This window comes from Planococcus citri, chromosome 4 (assembly GCF_950023065.1).
Source record: "Planococcus citri chromosome 4, ihPlaCitr1.1, whole genome shotgun sequence".
NCBI lineage: Eukaryota > Metazoa > Arthropoda > Insecta > Hemiptera > Pseudococcidae > Planococcus > Planococcus citri.
The window spans coordinates 15607489-15626317 of record NC_088680.1 but is presented as its reverse complement, the minus strand read 5'-3'; the positions used below and the strand labels follow the sequence as shown (position 1 = coordinate 15626317).

The window sequence follows — 18829 nt, the reverse complement described above, 5'->3', positions numbered from 1 at the left end:
AGGCTTAGATTCACTTGACGAATCCTTATCACGATTGGGAGCAGTCTCGTAAGCAAAACATTTGTCGATTAAAAACGAATACATTGTTTCAAACTCTGGATAACAGGAAAAGTCGCGTTGAGAGCTTTCCCATTCGATTCTCAGCTTATCCGGAAGTTTCAACGATACAAGGTAGGTTATGAATGGAGAAAACGCCTGAGTTTGAATTCCACAGACTTTCAAGCCTCGGAGAATTCGTTGCACATCATCGAGTGTATCTCTCATATTGGCAGCTTTCATTACTGGTAAGTGATACAACTGATGGAAGTGCTCAGCTATAATACGACGTCTATTATTGAACTTTCGTTGAATATAGTCTAAAGCAGGTCGATAATACTCCCCTTTCGTTCCAAAATCGATCAAACACCTTTCAGCTTTACCAACAAAACATCTTCGTAACAAATACAGCTTTTGAAAGTCATCCAGACCTTCATTTTTCTCAACTACATTTTCGAATTCGGCAAACCAATCCAGAAATTTTTCCATGGTCCCATCGAATTTGGGTACTGGGATATCTTGCAATTTAATTAGCGGATTGATCAAATGAGCTTCGAAAAACGACGAGTTCATCATGGATTGCCTACCACGACCTGCCGGCGATGGAGGGGGGAGCAGAGTATCTTTTACCGTTTTAAATTTACCAGTATACATTGTTAATTCCTTACGAAACGAAGCATAATCTGCGGAGAGCTTTTCTTCTTCCTTTAAAGCACCTGTCTTAGAGTAGTCAATATACTGCATCAAACCTTCATCAACTTGCTCTAGTTCATCGAGACAACGAGCCCATGTGTCTAAATTGGCAGCGATTAAGTTGATAACATCATTGGACACTGTTTGTTCTAGCAACGAAACGATGGTTGCTTTATCGGAGGTCATAGAATGAATTAGACGACGTTTTTTACGTTCCAAATTATCATATTCTTCACCTTCTGTACCCATGATGAATTACCTTTACCTCACGAATGAGAAACGAACACTTTAAAACAAGAGTGTACCTTGAAACGAATTACTTTACCAAACGAAATACATTCGAATACAAACTTTCAGTACTTTTATTTCCTTTACGAACACGAAAATCATCACCTTTAAACGAACTAGGTACTTTTAAAACTAAACAAGTACATCATATATCAAAAAAAAATACATCATCCGCGAAAAAACGCGAAAAAAATGCGAAAACCATCACGAATTATCGCGCACAGCGCCGGATAAAAATATCCGGCCCGATCAGGACCAATGTTAATTATGGTACGACGAAATAAAACACGAAATCGTACATGCTTCCTAGTGGACTGTATTTTTATTATTAACGTAGAAAAAATATGTACAAAGTAACAAAGTTACGTGGTAACAAGATAAAATATAACAACTTCGAGGAGGAGGGGGGGGAGAATAAATGATAATTTATCTAGTACTAGCGAGTACAATTCGAATAAAATACCTATACGTACGTATGTACGTTACGAACAAGATTAAACCTATACAGCTATAGTTACAATTTTTTAGCCAAAATATGACATTTTCTCAAAAAATTTCAAAATTCCTTAGTCTTTAATCATCGAGGTCGACCCCTTGTAGGATATTGAATCAAACTGTTGTCAATAATGTCCTATCGAATTCAAGCCGGATTGGACGCCAAACGAATTTATCAAATCGGTTGCAACAGGTTTAGAAAATAAATCAACAGTTGAAGAACACTACAACCACCAGAAATAATGATATAAAAAAATAGAATCTTGGGTACTCAAAATTTCGCATCATGAAATGATTTACAAGAGCAAAATATGAAAAAGCAACCGGTTTCGAAAAATGTACTTAACTACGGGTACAAAATTGCAGTGTTTTCTTTGGGAATTATTTTGAACTGGTTTTTTGCTAGGTTACTGAGTATCGATGAAGCTAGCATTAGAAATTTGCTATTTTCTCCCTATTTTCATCAATTTTGCAATTCACTCAATGCTCCAAGTTCGTTAATTAATTTTTTGAAACCGGTTTAAAACTGGTTTCTTGTTTTAAAAAACGACCTCGAGGTGAATTTCACTAAAAATTTCTTGTACTTGAATACATATTTGAAACGTCGCATTGTTTCTGAACAATATTTTAAGAAACCTCAAATTGAAAACTGGTTTCAACCGGTTTCATTTTATTTGAGACTCAAATTTTGTCCGACTTTTAAAAACATGATTACAAAAAAATCACGATTTCACGATAAACTCTGAAAAAAATGACCAATTTCTCACATTACAATAATCATATCAGAGTTTCTAGTCTTTTGTCTGACCTTTAAGAACGTCTTGGAAAAAATCCAGATATACCTAATAACTTTGAAAAAATTATGATTTAAAATTTTTCTTGAAGAGGAGACTTGACCCCCATTTTTGCCTAAAAACTGCCAAAAAAGTCTCGCTTTTCCAAAAAAAAAAAATTGCAAAATCACGAAATTTTTTTGTCAATATCTCATTCCCAAAAACTGCTGACTTTTGCTGAAATTGTCAATTTTTTGCTTTTTGATTAAAACTCACCTTTTTTTTTTTACAAAAACTGTCCAAAAATCTCGCTTTTTTTGCCAGAAATTATCAAAAAGTGTCTCTTTTCAGACAATTATTTCCTAAATGTCCTGCTTTTTGCTAAAATTGTCAACAATTATTTAAAATTCTCGCTTTGTAACAAAATTATTGAAAATTGTCGTTTTTTTGCAAAAAAATCCAAAAAAGTCTCATTTTTTTCAAAATTTGTCCAAAAGCCTTGCTTTTTTGGTAGATTGTTATAAATTGAAGTTGTTGTTTTTTTTTTGCCAGAAATTGCAGGAATTGTTACGTTGTTGCCCAAAATAGATCAATTATTAGTCTAGTTTTTTCACCTAAATGTTTCAAAGTTCAATTTTTCAAGATTAAAAACCAAAACATTTTCATTTTTAATGTCCAATCCTTTTTGTTTTTTTGCCTGAATTGATATGTTTTGGAATTAACAAGTGTTTTGTTACTTTTTCGAGCTTTTTTGTTCACTGAAGTTATTTGTGTTTTGAAAAAAATGAGTACGATCCCTGAACATGTGAACTATGAAGAGATCTGGTCAAAACCGGTTCATGATGGAATTGAAATTGTCCAAATTCAGAAATGCCTCCACTAAATCAAAAACTTTTCAGGAAACAGGCTGGACTGTTTGCAACCGGTTTACAATGATTTTAAACCTGTAAAAATCTGAATTTTATTCAAAAACAATTTTCCTGTACTTTTTAGAGTGCAAATCACAATTTCAAGCTTCAAAAACTTCATTGATTATTAAAGGTGAAACCGGTTGCAATTGATGTTTACCGGATCAAGACTTGAGTGCATTCAAATATTTTATTACAAAATCGCATTCAAGTATTCCAATTTCTGACGTGCAAACTAAAATTTTTTAAATTTCAGAACTAGTTGGGAAAAGTAACTGGTTGCAACTGGTTTATAATTACATAATTGAAACCAATTAAAATTCTGAACTGCAAACCACATCCATTCGTACAATATCTTCAACCTGCAAGCAGCAATTTTCCAGGTTTCAGAATTTTCAAGTAATCAAGTTGAACCGGTTTCAAACAAATTATTGATGGTTTAAAACCAGTCCACGATCAAAAATTGTTTTGGAAACAACATTTATTCCCACTTTTTTGTCTCAAAGACCAATTTTTCACAATTTTTGAACTTTTTGCAAAAAAAGAACCGGTTGCAACTGGTTTATATGTATTAATGAAGTTTGTTCTTTGGAAAAATGATTTTAAAAATTGATTTATTCCAATTTTAGACTCAAGTTGTATCAATTTTCAATTTTGATGAATAAATGAAACTGGTTCCAACCGGTTGCAACTGGATTATGTGTCCTAATGAAACTTGTGATTTGGAAAAATGATTTTTAAAAATTCATGTATTCCAATTTTAGACTCAAGTTGTATCAATTTTCAATTTTGATAAATAAACGAAACTGGTTTCAACCGGTTCCAACTGGTTCATATGTCCTAATGAAACTTGTGATTTGGAAAAATGATTTTAAAAATTCATTTATTCTAATTTAGGACTCAAGTTGTATCAATTTTCAATTTTGATGAATAAACGAAACCAGTTCCAACCGGTTGCAACTGGTTTATATGTCCTAAGGAAACTTGTGATTTGGAAAAATGATTTAAAAAAAATTCATGCATTCCAATTTTAGACTCCAGTTATATCAATTTTCAATTCCGATAAATCAATGAAACTGGTTCTAACCGGTTTCGAATCTGTTTCAAAGCTCTGATTGAGCCACCATTTAAACTTTTTAATGCATTGCATCTGTTTTATTAAATTTTTGGCGATTTTTCAATTCAATTTCAAAAATTTTAACCAAGTAAATCTCAGCCATTTAGCTCAATTTATCCAACAGTATGGTTTTCAAATTATTTCAAACCGGTTGCAAAACTGTATACGTGAAACCAAGATATTTCTCAAAATAAACAAAGCTTGTTATTTTCGAATTAACGGTTTAAAAAACCACACACTCTGCGATCCTAAATCAACATCGTCTCCGCACGGGATTAATTTCGCTCAAAATCCGGTTCCCAAAACATTATTTTCGAACAGGTGACGAATAATACATTAAGTAGGTACCTAAATAAGATATACATCGCCATTCAAATGTACGCTAATTTCTTCTTTTAAATATTCTCAATTGGTTGTAAACGTGTTTTAGCAATAACAATAATAATAAAACACGCGTATAATAATAATTATAGCCAAATATTTACTCGGATTCGTTTTTCATTCTCGTATTCTATTGTATAAAAATTACGAAGGCGGCGGCGGCTTCCATTAGAAAAAAAAAATATCACCGTGTAAATTATAATGATATTTGAAAAAAAAAAAAAGGGTACATAACAGAAACATACAACATACTATAAGGATATAATTTCTCATTTCATTAACGTTATGCTTGTACATAAATTGACGCTGGTTACTTCCAGCAGCGAGTTAATAATTCTCTAACACAAAGCATTGGCCAATAAAAACCGCACCGCCGCGCTACCGATCCAATTAAACGCTTTGTATAGCCTGTTTTGTATGCATAGTTTCACCATATACGAGTAGGTACTATTTTACCCCTTCGATTCAAAAGGTATAAGGTAGTGTATTACCTCACTCTCTCTCGATGTGATACTGCAGAAGTGGCACGGGTATAGAGATGGAGACATGTATATGCAACAAGTATCCCGCCAAGGAGACTGCAAAAAATCCTCCGCTTTGAGATACTCTCATATAATGTGAGTATTACGTACCTTGGCAGCAATACCTACGAACAACTTAATTAATAAATCTAGTTCGCGAGTGTTTCGAGTGGCTGGAAGGTGCAGGGGTGAGAGGAGAGAGCAATGATCGTGTTGGTGTTTCGAATACTCGTAGAAGTGAAAATTAAACTCGGACTTGTACCTACATACGACCCATAACTCCTCCAATCTAGCCAACCCCTGCTGTTTGACAAGGGTATCTTATTTGCACCTATCATCGCGCCGTGAAAGCTATTATTAAAGGATAATAAAATAGCCTTTTTCTATACTCTGGTACGTCGTACGATAATCTTAGCTTCTTTTTGAGCTGTTACCCCTCGCAGGCTAGAAACATGCCACCAGGTAATTTTATTTGCATTGGATAGGATCGTAGCCGCGCGATTATAATGTAATTTGATTTCGTGTCAATTGCTGGATACCGGTTTAATTATGTTGTAAATTTCATCCCACCTCGTTTCAATACTTACAGCTGAGAGACGTCACATCGTTGTCGTAAATTTGCTTCGAATCGATGCCGAGTATTATTTGTCGAAGAAACGAGTAGTTGTACAATATTTTTCATGTTTTTTTGGTTTCTGAATGGTTTACGTATAACTGGTTGGAACTGGTTTGAAATGATCAAAGTTATGGAAATTTACGTTTTCTTAATTAGTTAAAGTGGTAATGGGACTTTTGAATGAAAATTTTCAAATTCTAGAACACGAAAAGCATGAGAAACCGGTTTCAACCAATTGGAAGCACTCATCAAACTGACCTCAGCTTGACTGATTTTTGTATCGTACAAAAAATTGATGATTTGTCATTCAGCTCGATTAATTTTTGTTTTTTTCTATGAAAAAATATGCTCATTTGTGAAAAATCTGAAAGATCAACAGCTTGGAACCGGTTTCAACCGGTTATCAATATTTGTGGTGGAATGCCATTCATCTTCTGTGTCAAAAATTAATAAAACTAGTGCAAATGCACAAAAAGGTTTAAATGTTTGCTCAATTAGAGTATTGAAACAGATTTGAAACCGGTTAGAACCGGTTTCGTTTATTTATCAAAATTGAAAATCAATACAACTGGAGTCTAAAATTGGAATAAATGAATTTTTAAAATCATTTTCCCAAAGCACAAGTTCCATTACTACATATAAACCAGTTGCAACCGGTTCTTATTCTGCAAAAAAGTTCAAAAATTGTAAAAAATTGCGTCTTTGAGACAAAAAAATGGGAGTAAATGTTATTTCCAATACAATTTTTGAACGTGTGACTGGTTTTGAACCATCACTAAATTGTTTGAAACCGGTTCAACTCTATTACTTGAAAATTCTGAAATCTAGAAAAATGCTGCTTGCAGGTTCTGGTTGAAAATATTGTACGAATAAATGTGGTTTTGAATTACAATTCAGAATCTGAACAGGTTTCAAATTTGTAATTTTGAACCAGTTGCAACCGGTTACTTTTCCCAACCAGTTCTGAAATTGAAAAAAAATTTAGTTTGCACGACAGAAATTGGAATACACAAATGGGATTTTGTAATAAAATATTCGAATGTACTCAAATCTTGATCCGTTAAAAATCGATTGCAACTGGTTTCACCTTTAATAATCAAAAAAGTTTTTAAAGCTTGAAATTGTGATTTGCACTCTAAAAAGTACAGGAAAATAGTTTTTGAATAAAATTCGGATTTTTACAGGTTTAAAATCACTGTAAACCGGTTGCAAACAGTTCAGTCTATTTCATGAAAAGTTTTCGATTTAGTGATGGCATTTTTGAATTTGGACAATTCTAATTCCAACATGAACCGGTTTTGACCAGATCTCTCAAACAACTTCAGTAAGTAAACAAAAAAGCTCGAAAAAGTAACAAAACACGAGTTAATTGCAAAACATATCAATTCAGGCAAAAAAAAACAAAAAGGATTGAACATTGAAAATGGAAATGTTTTTAAAAAGTTGAACTTTAAAACATTTAGGTGAAAAAACGAGACTAATAATTGATCTATTCTGGGCAACAACGTGAAAATGTCAGCTGTTTCTAGCAAAAAAAAAACAAAACCAACAATTTTGGCCAACCCACCAAAAAGCAAGACTTTTGGACAACTTTTAGAAAATAGTGAAACTTTTCAGAATTTTTCGAAAAAAAACGAAAATTTTTAATAACTTTGTTGCAAAGCAAGAATTATTAAATAATTTTTGGCAAAAAGCAAACCTTCGACGATTTTAGCAAAAAGCAGAACATTTGGGAAATTATAATTATGCTGAAAAGTGATACTTTTTGGAAATTTCTGGAGCTAATTTTTTTAGGGAGATAAAACCGGTTCTGATTCACGTTTTTTGCAATTTACTCCGAAAATATTAGGTTTACGAAAAAAACTACCATGACTAAAAATGTTCCCCTTCAAATTCTCGACAATTTGATACTACGCTCAATACCCATCCCTTAAGAGGGGTGTCTAAAAAAGGGGTGGAAAGAGTAGGTGTTTCAAAAAAGGTCAGTTCAATAAATTCATTCGTTTTCGCTCAATTTTTTTTTACAAAGTCTGCTCACCCAACTACTAATTACACCACCATTGATTGGTCTTCAACCCTCCTTGGGGTGAGTGGGGGGGGGGTGCTTGATTTTTCAAGTAACACACAACTGAATCATACGTTTGAAAAACGAATCTGGACATGCGATGTATCGAATAGTATGTTTCTGAGGTCGTTGAATACGAATACGAACTTATTTTCTGGATCCAACTCCTCAAAACCCCTTTGTGCCCCAAAAAAGGGGTTAAAATTTTGAAAAATTGTGAAAAATCGAGTGATATATCGAATGGTATGGTTTTGGGGTCGCTGAGTACGAACATGAACTTATTTCTTGGATCCCACTCTCCAATGTCCCTCTAAGCCCTAGCAGGGGGGCCACAATTTCAAAAAATTATCAAAAAGTCATGGGATATCAAAATTCAAATGGTATTTTTTTGAGGTCACCAAAGTACAAAAATACAAAAACACGAAAAGACGAAAAGACGAAAAAAAGACAGAAAGACAAAAAGACAAAAAAAAGACAGAAAGACGAAAAGACGAAAAAAAGACAGAAAGACGAAAAGAAAGACGAAAAGACGAAAAGACGAAAAGACGAAAAGACGAAAAGACGAAAAGACGAAAAGACGAAAAGACGAAAAGACGAAAAGACGAAAAGACGAAAAGACGAAAAGACGAAAAGACGAAAAGACGAAAAGACGAAAAGACGAAAAGACGAAAAGACGAAAAGACGAAAAGACGAAAAGACGAAAAGACGAAAAGACGAAAAGACGAAAAGACGAAAAGACGAAAAGACGAAAAGACAAAAAGACAAAAAGACAAAAAGACAAAAAGACAAAAAGACAAAAAGACAAAAAGACAAAAAGACGGTAAGATGGAAAGATGGAAAGATGTAATGACAGGAAGGATGGAAAGACAGAGAGACTGGATGTAAGAAAAAAGTGAATTACAGTGGAGTCTCGATAACTCGAAGCTGAAGGGAGAAGGAGTTGACTTCGAGTTATCGGTGTTTTCGAGTTATCGGAGTTCGAGTTATAGAGGTTAATTTTGGTATATTTCGAGTTAACAAAGTTTTGAATTAGATGAGTGTTCTTTTTTACTAGAATGAAATGGAAACACGTATTATACCTGGTCAAAAAGATTAAAGTATGGAATGAGAATGCACAATGGCCAATAGGTACCATTGAAGATAACCGATATGTGAATGTGAAAGAGTTTTGTATCAATGAGATCCGAATTTACAAGTGTTTTCAACTAGAAATTCGAGTTATTGAGGCAAAACGTTGGCAACATTTGACTTACAGAGGTTTTTTCTTGTCTTTTTCAAAAATTTTACTTCGAGTTACCAGAGTTTTTGGACTTTTTACTTTGAGTTAAAGAAGTGAATTTTACATTGAGTCATATGGAGAGTTGAAGGGAAACAGACTTTGCTTTGAGTTATCGGAGTTTTCGAGTTAACGGAGTTTGAGTTATCGAGACTCCACTGTAATAAAAACATAAAATGAAATGAAATAAAATTTCAGTATTGAAATAAAATAAAATAAAATTTCAGTTCAGTATTTAGTTCAGCATTCATTTCAGTTCAGTTCAGTTAAATATTCTCAGAATTCTGTTCAGTTCATCATTCGTTTCAAGTTCCAATGAAAAATGTTGAAGGGATTCAAATAAAAATAACACAGTGCCTCCCTTTTTAAATGTCAATACCATTGATTGAGTAATGAGGTCAGCACATTAAAGATACTGTATTTTCCACTAATAACCCAAAAAAAATTTTCTCACCAAGTTTAAATGAGGGCCACTCTATTGAGCACACAGTCATGCTTGAAAAAAAAAGGGGCACAACTGTAGATCTATTACCGATATTTGAAGCTCATGGTGTTCAATCCGCTCCCTCCTGATCGCATGTGTAATTCATTTTTCAAGAATCTGGAAAATTAGAGAAATTGATCTGAAAACCCTGGAAAAGTCAGGGAAAATAATTTCCAGAAATGAGTGGACACCCTGTACATAATCAAGTCACTTAAAAGTGGAAGAAAATTATGCCCAGGAAGCTAGTTTGATAGTAAGGGAGGGGAGGGGAGGGTGTTGCTTAACCATCACTTAATAAAGACGATATAGCTGTCAAGTGAAAACCACAGCGTTAAATCACAAATTAGCGGTTTGGCTACAGATCTCAGCATTTATAATAATAATAATGCTCGTATGAAAAGAGGGTGTTAACATTTGGAGAACGATACGCGGTAGGCAGATAACGGTCCGTAAAAATAAGCAGATACCAGTCAGTATTTCCTATGTTTATGTATAACTTATTTTTTTCGGCGAATATTTGTGTATTCGAATGCTCCCATATATGTATAGGTTTAGGAACATAGGTATATCGGCGATGGTCGAATAATGTTTACAACTCAGGTTACGACCTTTTTTTTCTTCTTCAGAGTCGGGCCAGTTTTCTTGTTGTTTTTTTTTCAAACTAATCCAGATCCGTATCCGGCGGCTACCAATTACCCCGACGACTAGACTAATTTAAATTAGGACTTAATAAATTGGAAGAGATATTCGTCGGTCGGTTCTACATACTATAAGTTGTAATGGACGTCCGTTCGTTCGTGGTCCTATATATTAGGTATTATTTTAATAAATAAATTGAAATTCGAGTTCGCAGTGCGGTGCGATGTGTCGGCTGCTCGATCTGTTAATTATTTATATACGAATATCAAACCTATGTATATGTATTTTGGCGTAGACAATCGAACGAGTTAATGAAAAATACTCGTCGTAAATTAATCGCCGCCGCGATGTGTGTACTCGAACATTTGTATATGCGCAGAGGTGTGACAGGCCACAATATGGCGGCTCGTGTGCTGGAGAACTTGGAAGAAAGTCTGCACCCTGGAGGGACGCGTAACATATTCGAACGCCCCCTTTTGCGAATGTCTTAACTACATACAATAAACGAACACACTGAATAGGGCCTGTAGAAAGCAAAGATCAAGAGACGATCATCGCGTCGAAAAACAAAAGCATGAAGGGAAATATACGAGTAAGAGAAGAGATTCTTAGGAAATGAAAGAAAAAAAAATTAGAAAATGAAAATACACTTGCGTATACGTATGTAGAAAAGAAAGAAGAAGTGGAGGGTGAAGAAAAAACTGTTTGAAAAGTTAATTTAGTTATTACGAGTACGAGGCGCGCGCTTTTTGACAGGTTATTAATTTTAATATCAGTTTTAATCTATCTTGCGTCGTGTTCTTTATAGTGATAAACTGACCATTGCCGTCTGCAACGTGAATATTTTTCTGGGTACTTGTTGTAATAATAATTGTTGTGTGAAAGGATAGATAGATGGGAGAGGAGAAGGTGAGATGCTATGTGCGATCGAGCTCGAGCTGGAGCTGGAAACAGAGAGAAAGAGAAATAAGGTACTATATACATGGAGAAGAGAAAAAAAAGCATCGACATTTTCGTGCCTGCGGTTAATTTAGTTTTCGTTACTAATAACGCGTTCGTAATAAATTATGTCGATTGTAATATACGTGCTTGTATAAATGTACATGTGTAGGTAAAAGATATAACTATACCTACCTATAGCACCAATGAGCAATGATATTGAGATGTTTTATGTATGATGTATTTTTTTTCTCTCTCTTTCTCTTTCTATCTTTGGGTTTCTTTTTCCCATCCCTTCTCTCTCTCACTCTCTAGAGCACAATCGTCTTGTTTGTGTACGTTCTGGTTTTCTGGAGATTTTTTTCTTCTTTTTTTCGAGACTTATTACGATGCATGTATTTTGGTATTACGTTAGTTTTGTATTTGTACTTACATAGGTAGTATAAATGGTGTATGATAAATGTGGTGTTTATTTATGTGTTTCAGATACCGGACTCACATTTCCTCATAATTTGGTGGTAACGCTTACCATTGTGTCTATACTGTCCGCTTTACTAGGAGCTGTGATTATGATTGTATTATTAAATTGTAAAAGGTAAGATGAGCTCAGATCAGATCGAGTTTATAGAAATATAGATAATTTAATGGTAAATCAGGGACACGCATTCAATGAGGAGGTATGTACGTTCAATTGAGCTGCAATTCAGTTGTAACTTTTTATCGATGACAAAAAAATTGGGTCAATTTTAAATGTAAAGCAAATTTGATGTAAATGATTGTCACCAAATTTTAATGAAAATATTTGAAAATGATTTGAAGAGTGTCAAAAGGTTGTTTTGGAACAAACTCGAGAGCTGACAAATCGATAGTTTCCTGAAGGTACACAAAAGTGAACGTAGCCAACTTTGAATTTAATTTATCAACTAGAATTATAATTTTAGTTATCCCCTCCTCTAAAAATGAAGTTTTTCTCCAAATTTTTCACTCATTTCCAATGTTTTCCTATTTAAAAAAAAAAAAAAATACAAGTTTTTCTGTAAATGGAAAATTTTTTAAATCTTGTGGTTATCTTTGAACTGATATCTTAATACCTCCTTACTCCTCCCCACATTAAAATTAACCACCAAATAAAAAATTAAGAATCTGACAATTTTTTCAAGTTTACAAAATTGCATGAAAATCTCCCAAAAATTTCAATTAACTGATGAAAAAATCGAATGGCCATTTATGTTGATCCCGAGAACCCGCAATATTTTAGTCACGTTTGAATTACAGTCCAGTTTATTGGCGACCCAAATTTGAAAAAAAGTGGGGAAAAGTCTATGTTTTTGCTTATGTGAAATAAATTAGTCTTAAAAACACGATGATGAAGGAAATTTTCCGGAGTTGAGTTGCCCAATCTCATATTTTTAGATTTTAGGATTATATATATTTTTTTTTTGAAAAAATTAAACTCGAAAAATATTTACCTACACTTTTTCCTCATTTATGTCGAAAGAGTCTTTGAAATACGTGTACTTACCTGATAGTTGAAATACGACCTAGAAAAATAATCTCCGGAATGGGACCTGTATCATGACCAGTTGCACGTTTCGAAATATGGAGTATTTTTTGAAAAAATCGAAGCCCTAAAAAAAACACTATTTTTTCTTTCATGTGGAAAGAAGCTTTCAAAACGCTTTTGATTGTTGGAAATATGAATTACGATCCAAAAAGAATTTCGTTCAGTTGTACATTTTGGGATTTTTTTGAATTTTTTTTTTTTTTTTTGAAAAATTATGCCCTTATAAAGTCTTAATAAATGTTTACTTATCTCAAAACTGAGCCTCCAGAATGTGATTGTGTAATTCAGACGTTACCAAAAATGTGTTTTTCATGGACTGATAACCTGATCGTTTGTTTTTTTCATCAATTTATGCAATTTTTGGACCACTTTGAAAAATTTTAGGCTCCGAACTCTCAATTTTTTGCTTGCGGAACTGAATTTGTTTTGAGAACTTTTTCTTTAGGTTTTCATTCTTTTATGAGAAAATGAGCAAAATAAATGATTGAATGATCAAAACGTTGCTTTTGCATTTAGCATGTCTGGTAATTTTATGGCCCTGTGAAAAACTTACAAAATGCTGAGACAACATTTTTTGGGGAGGGGGGATAGAGGGGATCTCAGGAACACTGTGATAAGGTCTTGCAGAAATTCTGAAAAGGTCGTGAGGGATTAAGATTCTGCTTTTGTCTAGTTTTGTTTTTGCCAAAATTATCAAAAAAGGTTCTCTTTTTTCTATTTTTTGTTTCAATTTTTGAAATTTTCCATTTCTTCTCTTTTTTCTTTTTTTTGTTTCATTTTTTTCTTTTAGTTTAAAAGAAAGATATGAAAATATTTTTGCATTTGGGAAACATTTTCTTTCAAGAAACTTTGAGCCTCTTTTTTCTGAAAATTGGAGTATGAAATTTTGCGCTGAAAATCCTATACTTTTTTCTAGTTTTTTGTCAAAATTTTTAAAATGGCTTGCTTTTTTTCTAATTTTTTAATCAAACTCCGATTTTTGTGAATTTTTGAAAATCAAATTTGGGCCAAAAATGCAAGAGAATATAAATTTTACCTTTGTGAATTTTTGAAAATCAAAAGGACCTATAATGTAGAAAAATCAAAATTTTATCAAATCGACTAGAAGGCGGAAATTTGATGTTTTTGACCTGTCGAACTGGTTGGAAACTATTTCGAACCATTTCGGTCAGTTCTGGAGCCTTCAGTATAAATCCTCATTTTTTCTCGCGTTTTTGTCAAAATTTCCCTAAAGTCTCGTTTTTTTTCATTTTTTAAATCAAACTTAAGAAATTTTTAAATAAACTTGGATTTTTGTGAATTTTAGAATAAGTAGATATCAAATTTAGGTCAAAAATGCAAAAAATCAAAATTTTACTTTTGTGAATTTTTGAAAATCCAAAGGACCAAAAATGTAGAAAAATGTAGGGGAAATTCGATATTTTCAACCTGTCGAATTGATTGGAAACGATTTCGAACGATTTCGAGCAGTTCTAGAGCCTTCAGAAAAAATCCTGCTTTTTTCTGCGTTTTTGTCAAAATTTCCAAAAAGTCTTATTTTTTTCCATTTTTTAATCAAACTTTAATTTTTGTGAATTTTTTGATAGGTAATGGAAGTTGGGTCAAAAATACAGAATAAGATCAGAATTGTTATATTCCCTAATAAAAAAAACAACTCAAGAGTTTTATAAATTTAAAATTTTGGTGTATTATACAAAAAAAGCAAAAATCATAAAATCATACAATTAATAATTTACGAAAATATTTAAATAAAAATTATTAAATTATAAAAATTATAAGAATTTAAAATAAAATTATTCCAAGAAAATTCAGAGGAAAATACTAAAATAAATTAAGTAAAGAAAAATATAATTAAAAACTTACAGTTGGACAATTTGCTCTGTTGCTCCAAATGACTCACAATAAATTCACGAATTCGAGATTAAATTAAATTAAAATGAAAATAAGATGAAATTCAAGTTAAAAAATGATAAAATAGATGAAATTCAAAATCAGACTGATTCGCGAAGTATTTTAAAATAGTACTTTAAAATATTGATAAAAATAACTTTGAGAAAATAAGAGAAATAAACACACACGAAATTTCGGAAAATGAACTGTGCTTTAACAAGAATTAGTACACACTTGAAAATTTGAAAATGAACTCTTGAAAATCCGAAAATGAACTGACCAAAAGTCCCTCCTTTACTTGTATTTATATAAAAATTGGCAAAATTAGACAATACAAATAAGAGGGAGACTTTGGGCACCTGGATGACCATCTTGTCTTTTGGGTCATTTTCAATAGTCAATTAATGGGTTCCAATAGCTATTGAAAATGGCCCACAAGACAAGAGATTTTAAACATAATTTTCATTCAGTTTAAAGGGGTTGTTGACTTTTATGAGTCTCTTTTCAAATTTTTCCGTTAGACATTAATTTTACTTTAGAAAATCACGATCATCTGCTAAACATTAAAAAATTTACGGAAGTATCTCTTTATTATAAGATTTTACTGCTTTTTGAGTTTATTATTTTTGATCAGAAATAATTGTTCGTGTGCCAGTAGGAATAAATAGCTCCGCTTGTTTCCCCCTTCGAAATTAACTTCTAAGTAATTTTATTGCCTCGTAAAAGTCAATTATTTAACATTTAGTTTGAATGAAATTTTGCTAAAAGCTGGATTTAGACAATGTAGGCTCATCCAGAGGGTTTGGGGCAGGTGTTCATATATCAGTAAAAGAACAGGGGTGATTTGGTTCCTATTTAAAGGTAGGTAACCAACATTTCGTAATGTTGCGAAATACTGGAGACCAGACTATTCCACAACATTACGAAATCCCTGGAAATAAGACTAGAATTTGGTGGTATATTACAGAATCTTATGTTTTGTGAATTTTTGAAAATTAAAAGGCCAAAAAAGTAAAAACAATCAGAAATTTACCAAGGTGACTAGAAACCTGAAATTTGATATGTTGGTAACCTATTTTCAACTTGTCAAATTGATTGGAAATTTCCAAAGTCTTACATTTTTCTACATTTTTAAGTCAAACTTGAAATTTTTGAATTTTTAAAAATCGAGCCAAAAATGCAAACCTTTGTAAGTAAATTTTTTCAAAAGTCATGGGGCCAGAAATGTAAAAAAATTGAAATTTTACCAAATTGTCTAGAAAGCTGAAATTTGATTTACCCTTCAGTTTCGAACCGCCAAATCGATTGGATACTGTTTTAAGCAGTTCTAAAACCTTCAGAAAATTTTCAAAAAATTGAAATTTTCACAAAATTTTACCAAATGAAGTTGGAAAGCTAAAATTCAACATGCTCAGTCGACTAGAGGTGGTTTTAAGCTGTTCTGGAGCTTCCAGCGACATTTTGGACACTCCTGTTTTCCAGAAATCGCCCTACTTGAGGCTCCACTGCTCCAGAGCTGTTGAAAATAGTTCGAAACCGTTTCCAATCGATTCAATGGGTCCAAAATATATCTACGAGTAGTATAATTAATTATGTCAAATTTCAGCTTTGTTGGCCAATTTGGTAAAATTTTGAGTCCAAATTTGGTCTAGAAAAATTCACAAAAAAGTCCTTTAGCATAATTATGAAATTTTGACTATTGATTGAACCTTTTACCCCCCCCCCACCCCTCAGAAGTCGCGAAGTGCTTGAAAAAGGTCCTACTGTTGATTATATATATAGTATAACTTGTATAAGTCCCTCGGTGGCGTAGTAGGTAGAGCCGCGGACCTCCGTTCACGAGGTACCGGGTTCAAACCCAGCTACAGAGGCAAGCTTGTGCGTGTAATTAAAAATCTTTCGTGCAATTATCAACATTACACGCCAAGTACTGGGGGACTACCAGTTATTAGCCGAGCTAACAGATAATGCACGCCATCTGTTAGCAGAATCAAAAAGCTGAAACTGGTTCGAGCGTCTATAGAGGTCAACACTGAGGAGCTCAGGGTCTCTAAACTACCCGGCTAGCTCCAAGGTGCTTGTGTAGATGTCACTAGTAAGCAACGGGAAACTACTAGTGGAAGCTCAAAAATAAATTCCCATGAGATACGTCATCAACGCGATAGAGGCAACACCAACATAAAGGATGTTAGCCCAAATACCCAATTCGGCATAAGGGTACGCGTTGATTTGTACGCGATACCACCACGAGCGGTTATACGACTCGATGATGATGATAACTTGTATATATATATCAACAGAATTGATTTTCATTTTTATATTCTTTCCGAACTGGTTACACTGCTTTTTTAGCGTTACTGTTACGAATCCTTGCATTTGGCTAAAATAGTCAAATAAATTCATGCTGTCTGTTGGAAATGGAAAAAATTCTTGGTTTCTGTTAGAAGCTCGTTAAAAGGCAATGTTTCTTGTTGAAACTAATTGGGTAAACATTGTTGCTTATTGTTTGCAACAAATTTCAAATGTTTAACTTTTTTTCAAAAATTGCTGAAAAGTCTTGCTTTGTTGCCAGAAATTGCCAAAAAAAGCCTTACCTCTTTGCTATAATTGTCAAAGTCTCGTTTCTGGATTCAAATAGACACCTCTGAATTGCTATAATTTTATTGGCCAGAAATCTGAAATTTGCGAGTGCAAAATATTAAACTGACGTTTTGTAAAAAATAGTGTAGGTACTATTATTTTCATCTTCGTTTTCATACTGATGAAAAACAATTTCAAGTGAAAATTTTTGACTTTTATCCCCAAAAAATTCAATTTCATGGTAGCAAATTTTAGACTCCCTTCTTTAGAAAAATCTATACTACGGTGTCAGTAGATCCCTGTATACGAATCCTAAATTATCAAAATTATGATTCCACCATTTCCTTCTCTTTCTTATAAAAAATTTGCATTAATTTTTTCGAGGGGTGAGGGGGGTCCTTTAAAATAAATATCAAAAAATTTCAGTTTGCGTTGTGTAGCTCCGAAAAAAATCCTAAATTTGAGGTTCGAGTACGTAAAGTCAGTTCCGTTGGAAAAGGGCCTATCCATCTGGAGGCCCTTATTCGAGGAAAAACTTTTCATCATCAATTTTTAATGAAATTTGAGTACGAAAAGTCAGTTCTGTGGAATAAGGGCCTATCCGTACGGAAGTCCTTATTCGAGGAAAAATTTTTCATCACCAATTTCTAATGAAATTTGAGTACGAAAAGTCAGTTCTGTGGACCAAGGGCCTATCCGTCTGGAGGTCCTTATTCGAGGAAAAAGTTTTCATCTCTCTAATGAAATTTGAGTACGAAAAGTCTGTTCTGTGGAAAACGGGCATATTCGTCTGGAGGTCCTTATTCAAGGAAAAACTTTTCATCATCAATTTCTAATGAAATTTGAGTACGAAAAGTCAGTTCGGTTGAAAAAGGGCCTATCCTTCTGGAGGCCCTTCTTCGAGGAAAACCTTTTCATCATAAATTTCTAATGAAATTGGACTCAAAAAAATTATCCGAAAGCCTCGGAGTAGGAATTTTTCTTGATCTTCATCCTCACGCAACAGCTGCACTTACTTATCCCCTTCATCTGTTTTCTATTGCAATGCTGCCAATTTAAGACGATGAAATAAATTAAAGATGCTCAAAAATATTGCACAAAAAGAGCGTCAGTGAGAAGAACCACCAGAAACACATTTTTACCCCTTCCTTTCTCCCTCCCACCTTCCTTCACTTGTTAGGAACACTTCGTTGATAAATATATGACTCATACTACTCGCTTAATACAAGGTAATTACGACCATATAGCTGCTTTATAACTATGTACCGATGAAAGTAATTACGCGGACGGTCGCGCGAGCCATAATAAAATGCCTGATTCGACATAGTATACTCGTATACAGTACACCAGCATCTCAGCTACAGTATGTACCTAAACTTATGGAGTCTCCGGAGCAATGAAAACAGTGTATGTAATATTATTTATGGAATGGTGAAAGAGAGAGAGAGAAACGTCGAGCGATGATAGAAAGAGAGAACGAGCCGACTAAACAACATGTACTTGTCAAAATAATGGCTAGCAGCGGTTTTTAATGATCACAAACGTTCGATGTGTATAATACTTA

The 18829-nt window shown here is 33.3% G+C and overlaps 1 protein-coding gene across 2 annotated transcripts in view; it reads left to right on the top strand.

The window, feature by feature from the left end:
• LOC135842507 (uncharacterized) overlaps nt 1-18829 on the top strand; it is a 109495-nt gene that overhangs the window by 89292 nt on the left and 1374 nt on the right. For both annotated transcript variants that reach the window (XM_065359999.1, XM_065359998.1), the window contains one exon: nt 11718-11826. In XM_065359999.1, coding sequence (XP_065216071.1) covers nt 11718-11826 — 109 coding nt within the window. The remainder of the gene's footprint in view (nt 1-11717; nt 11827-18829) is intronic.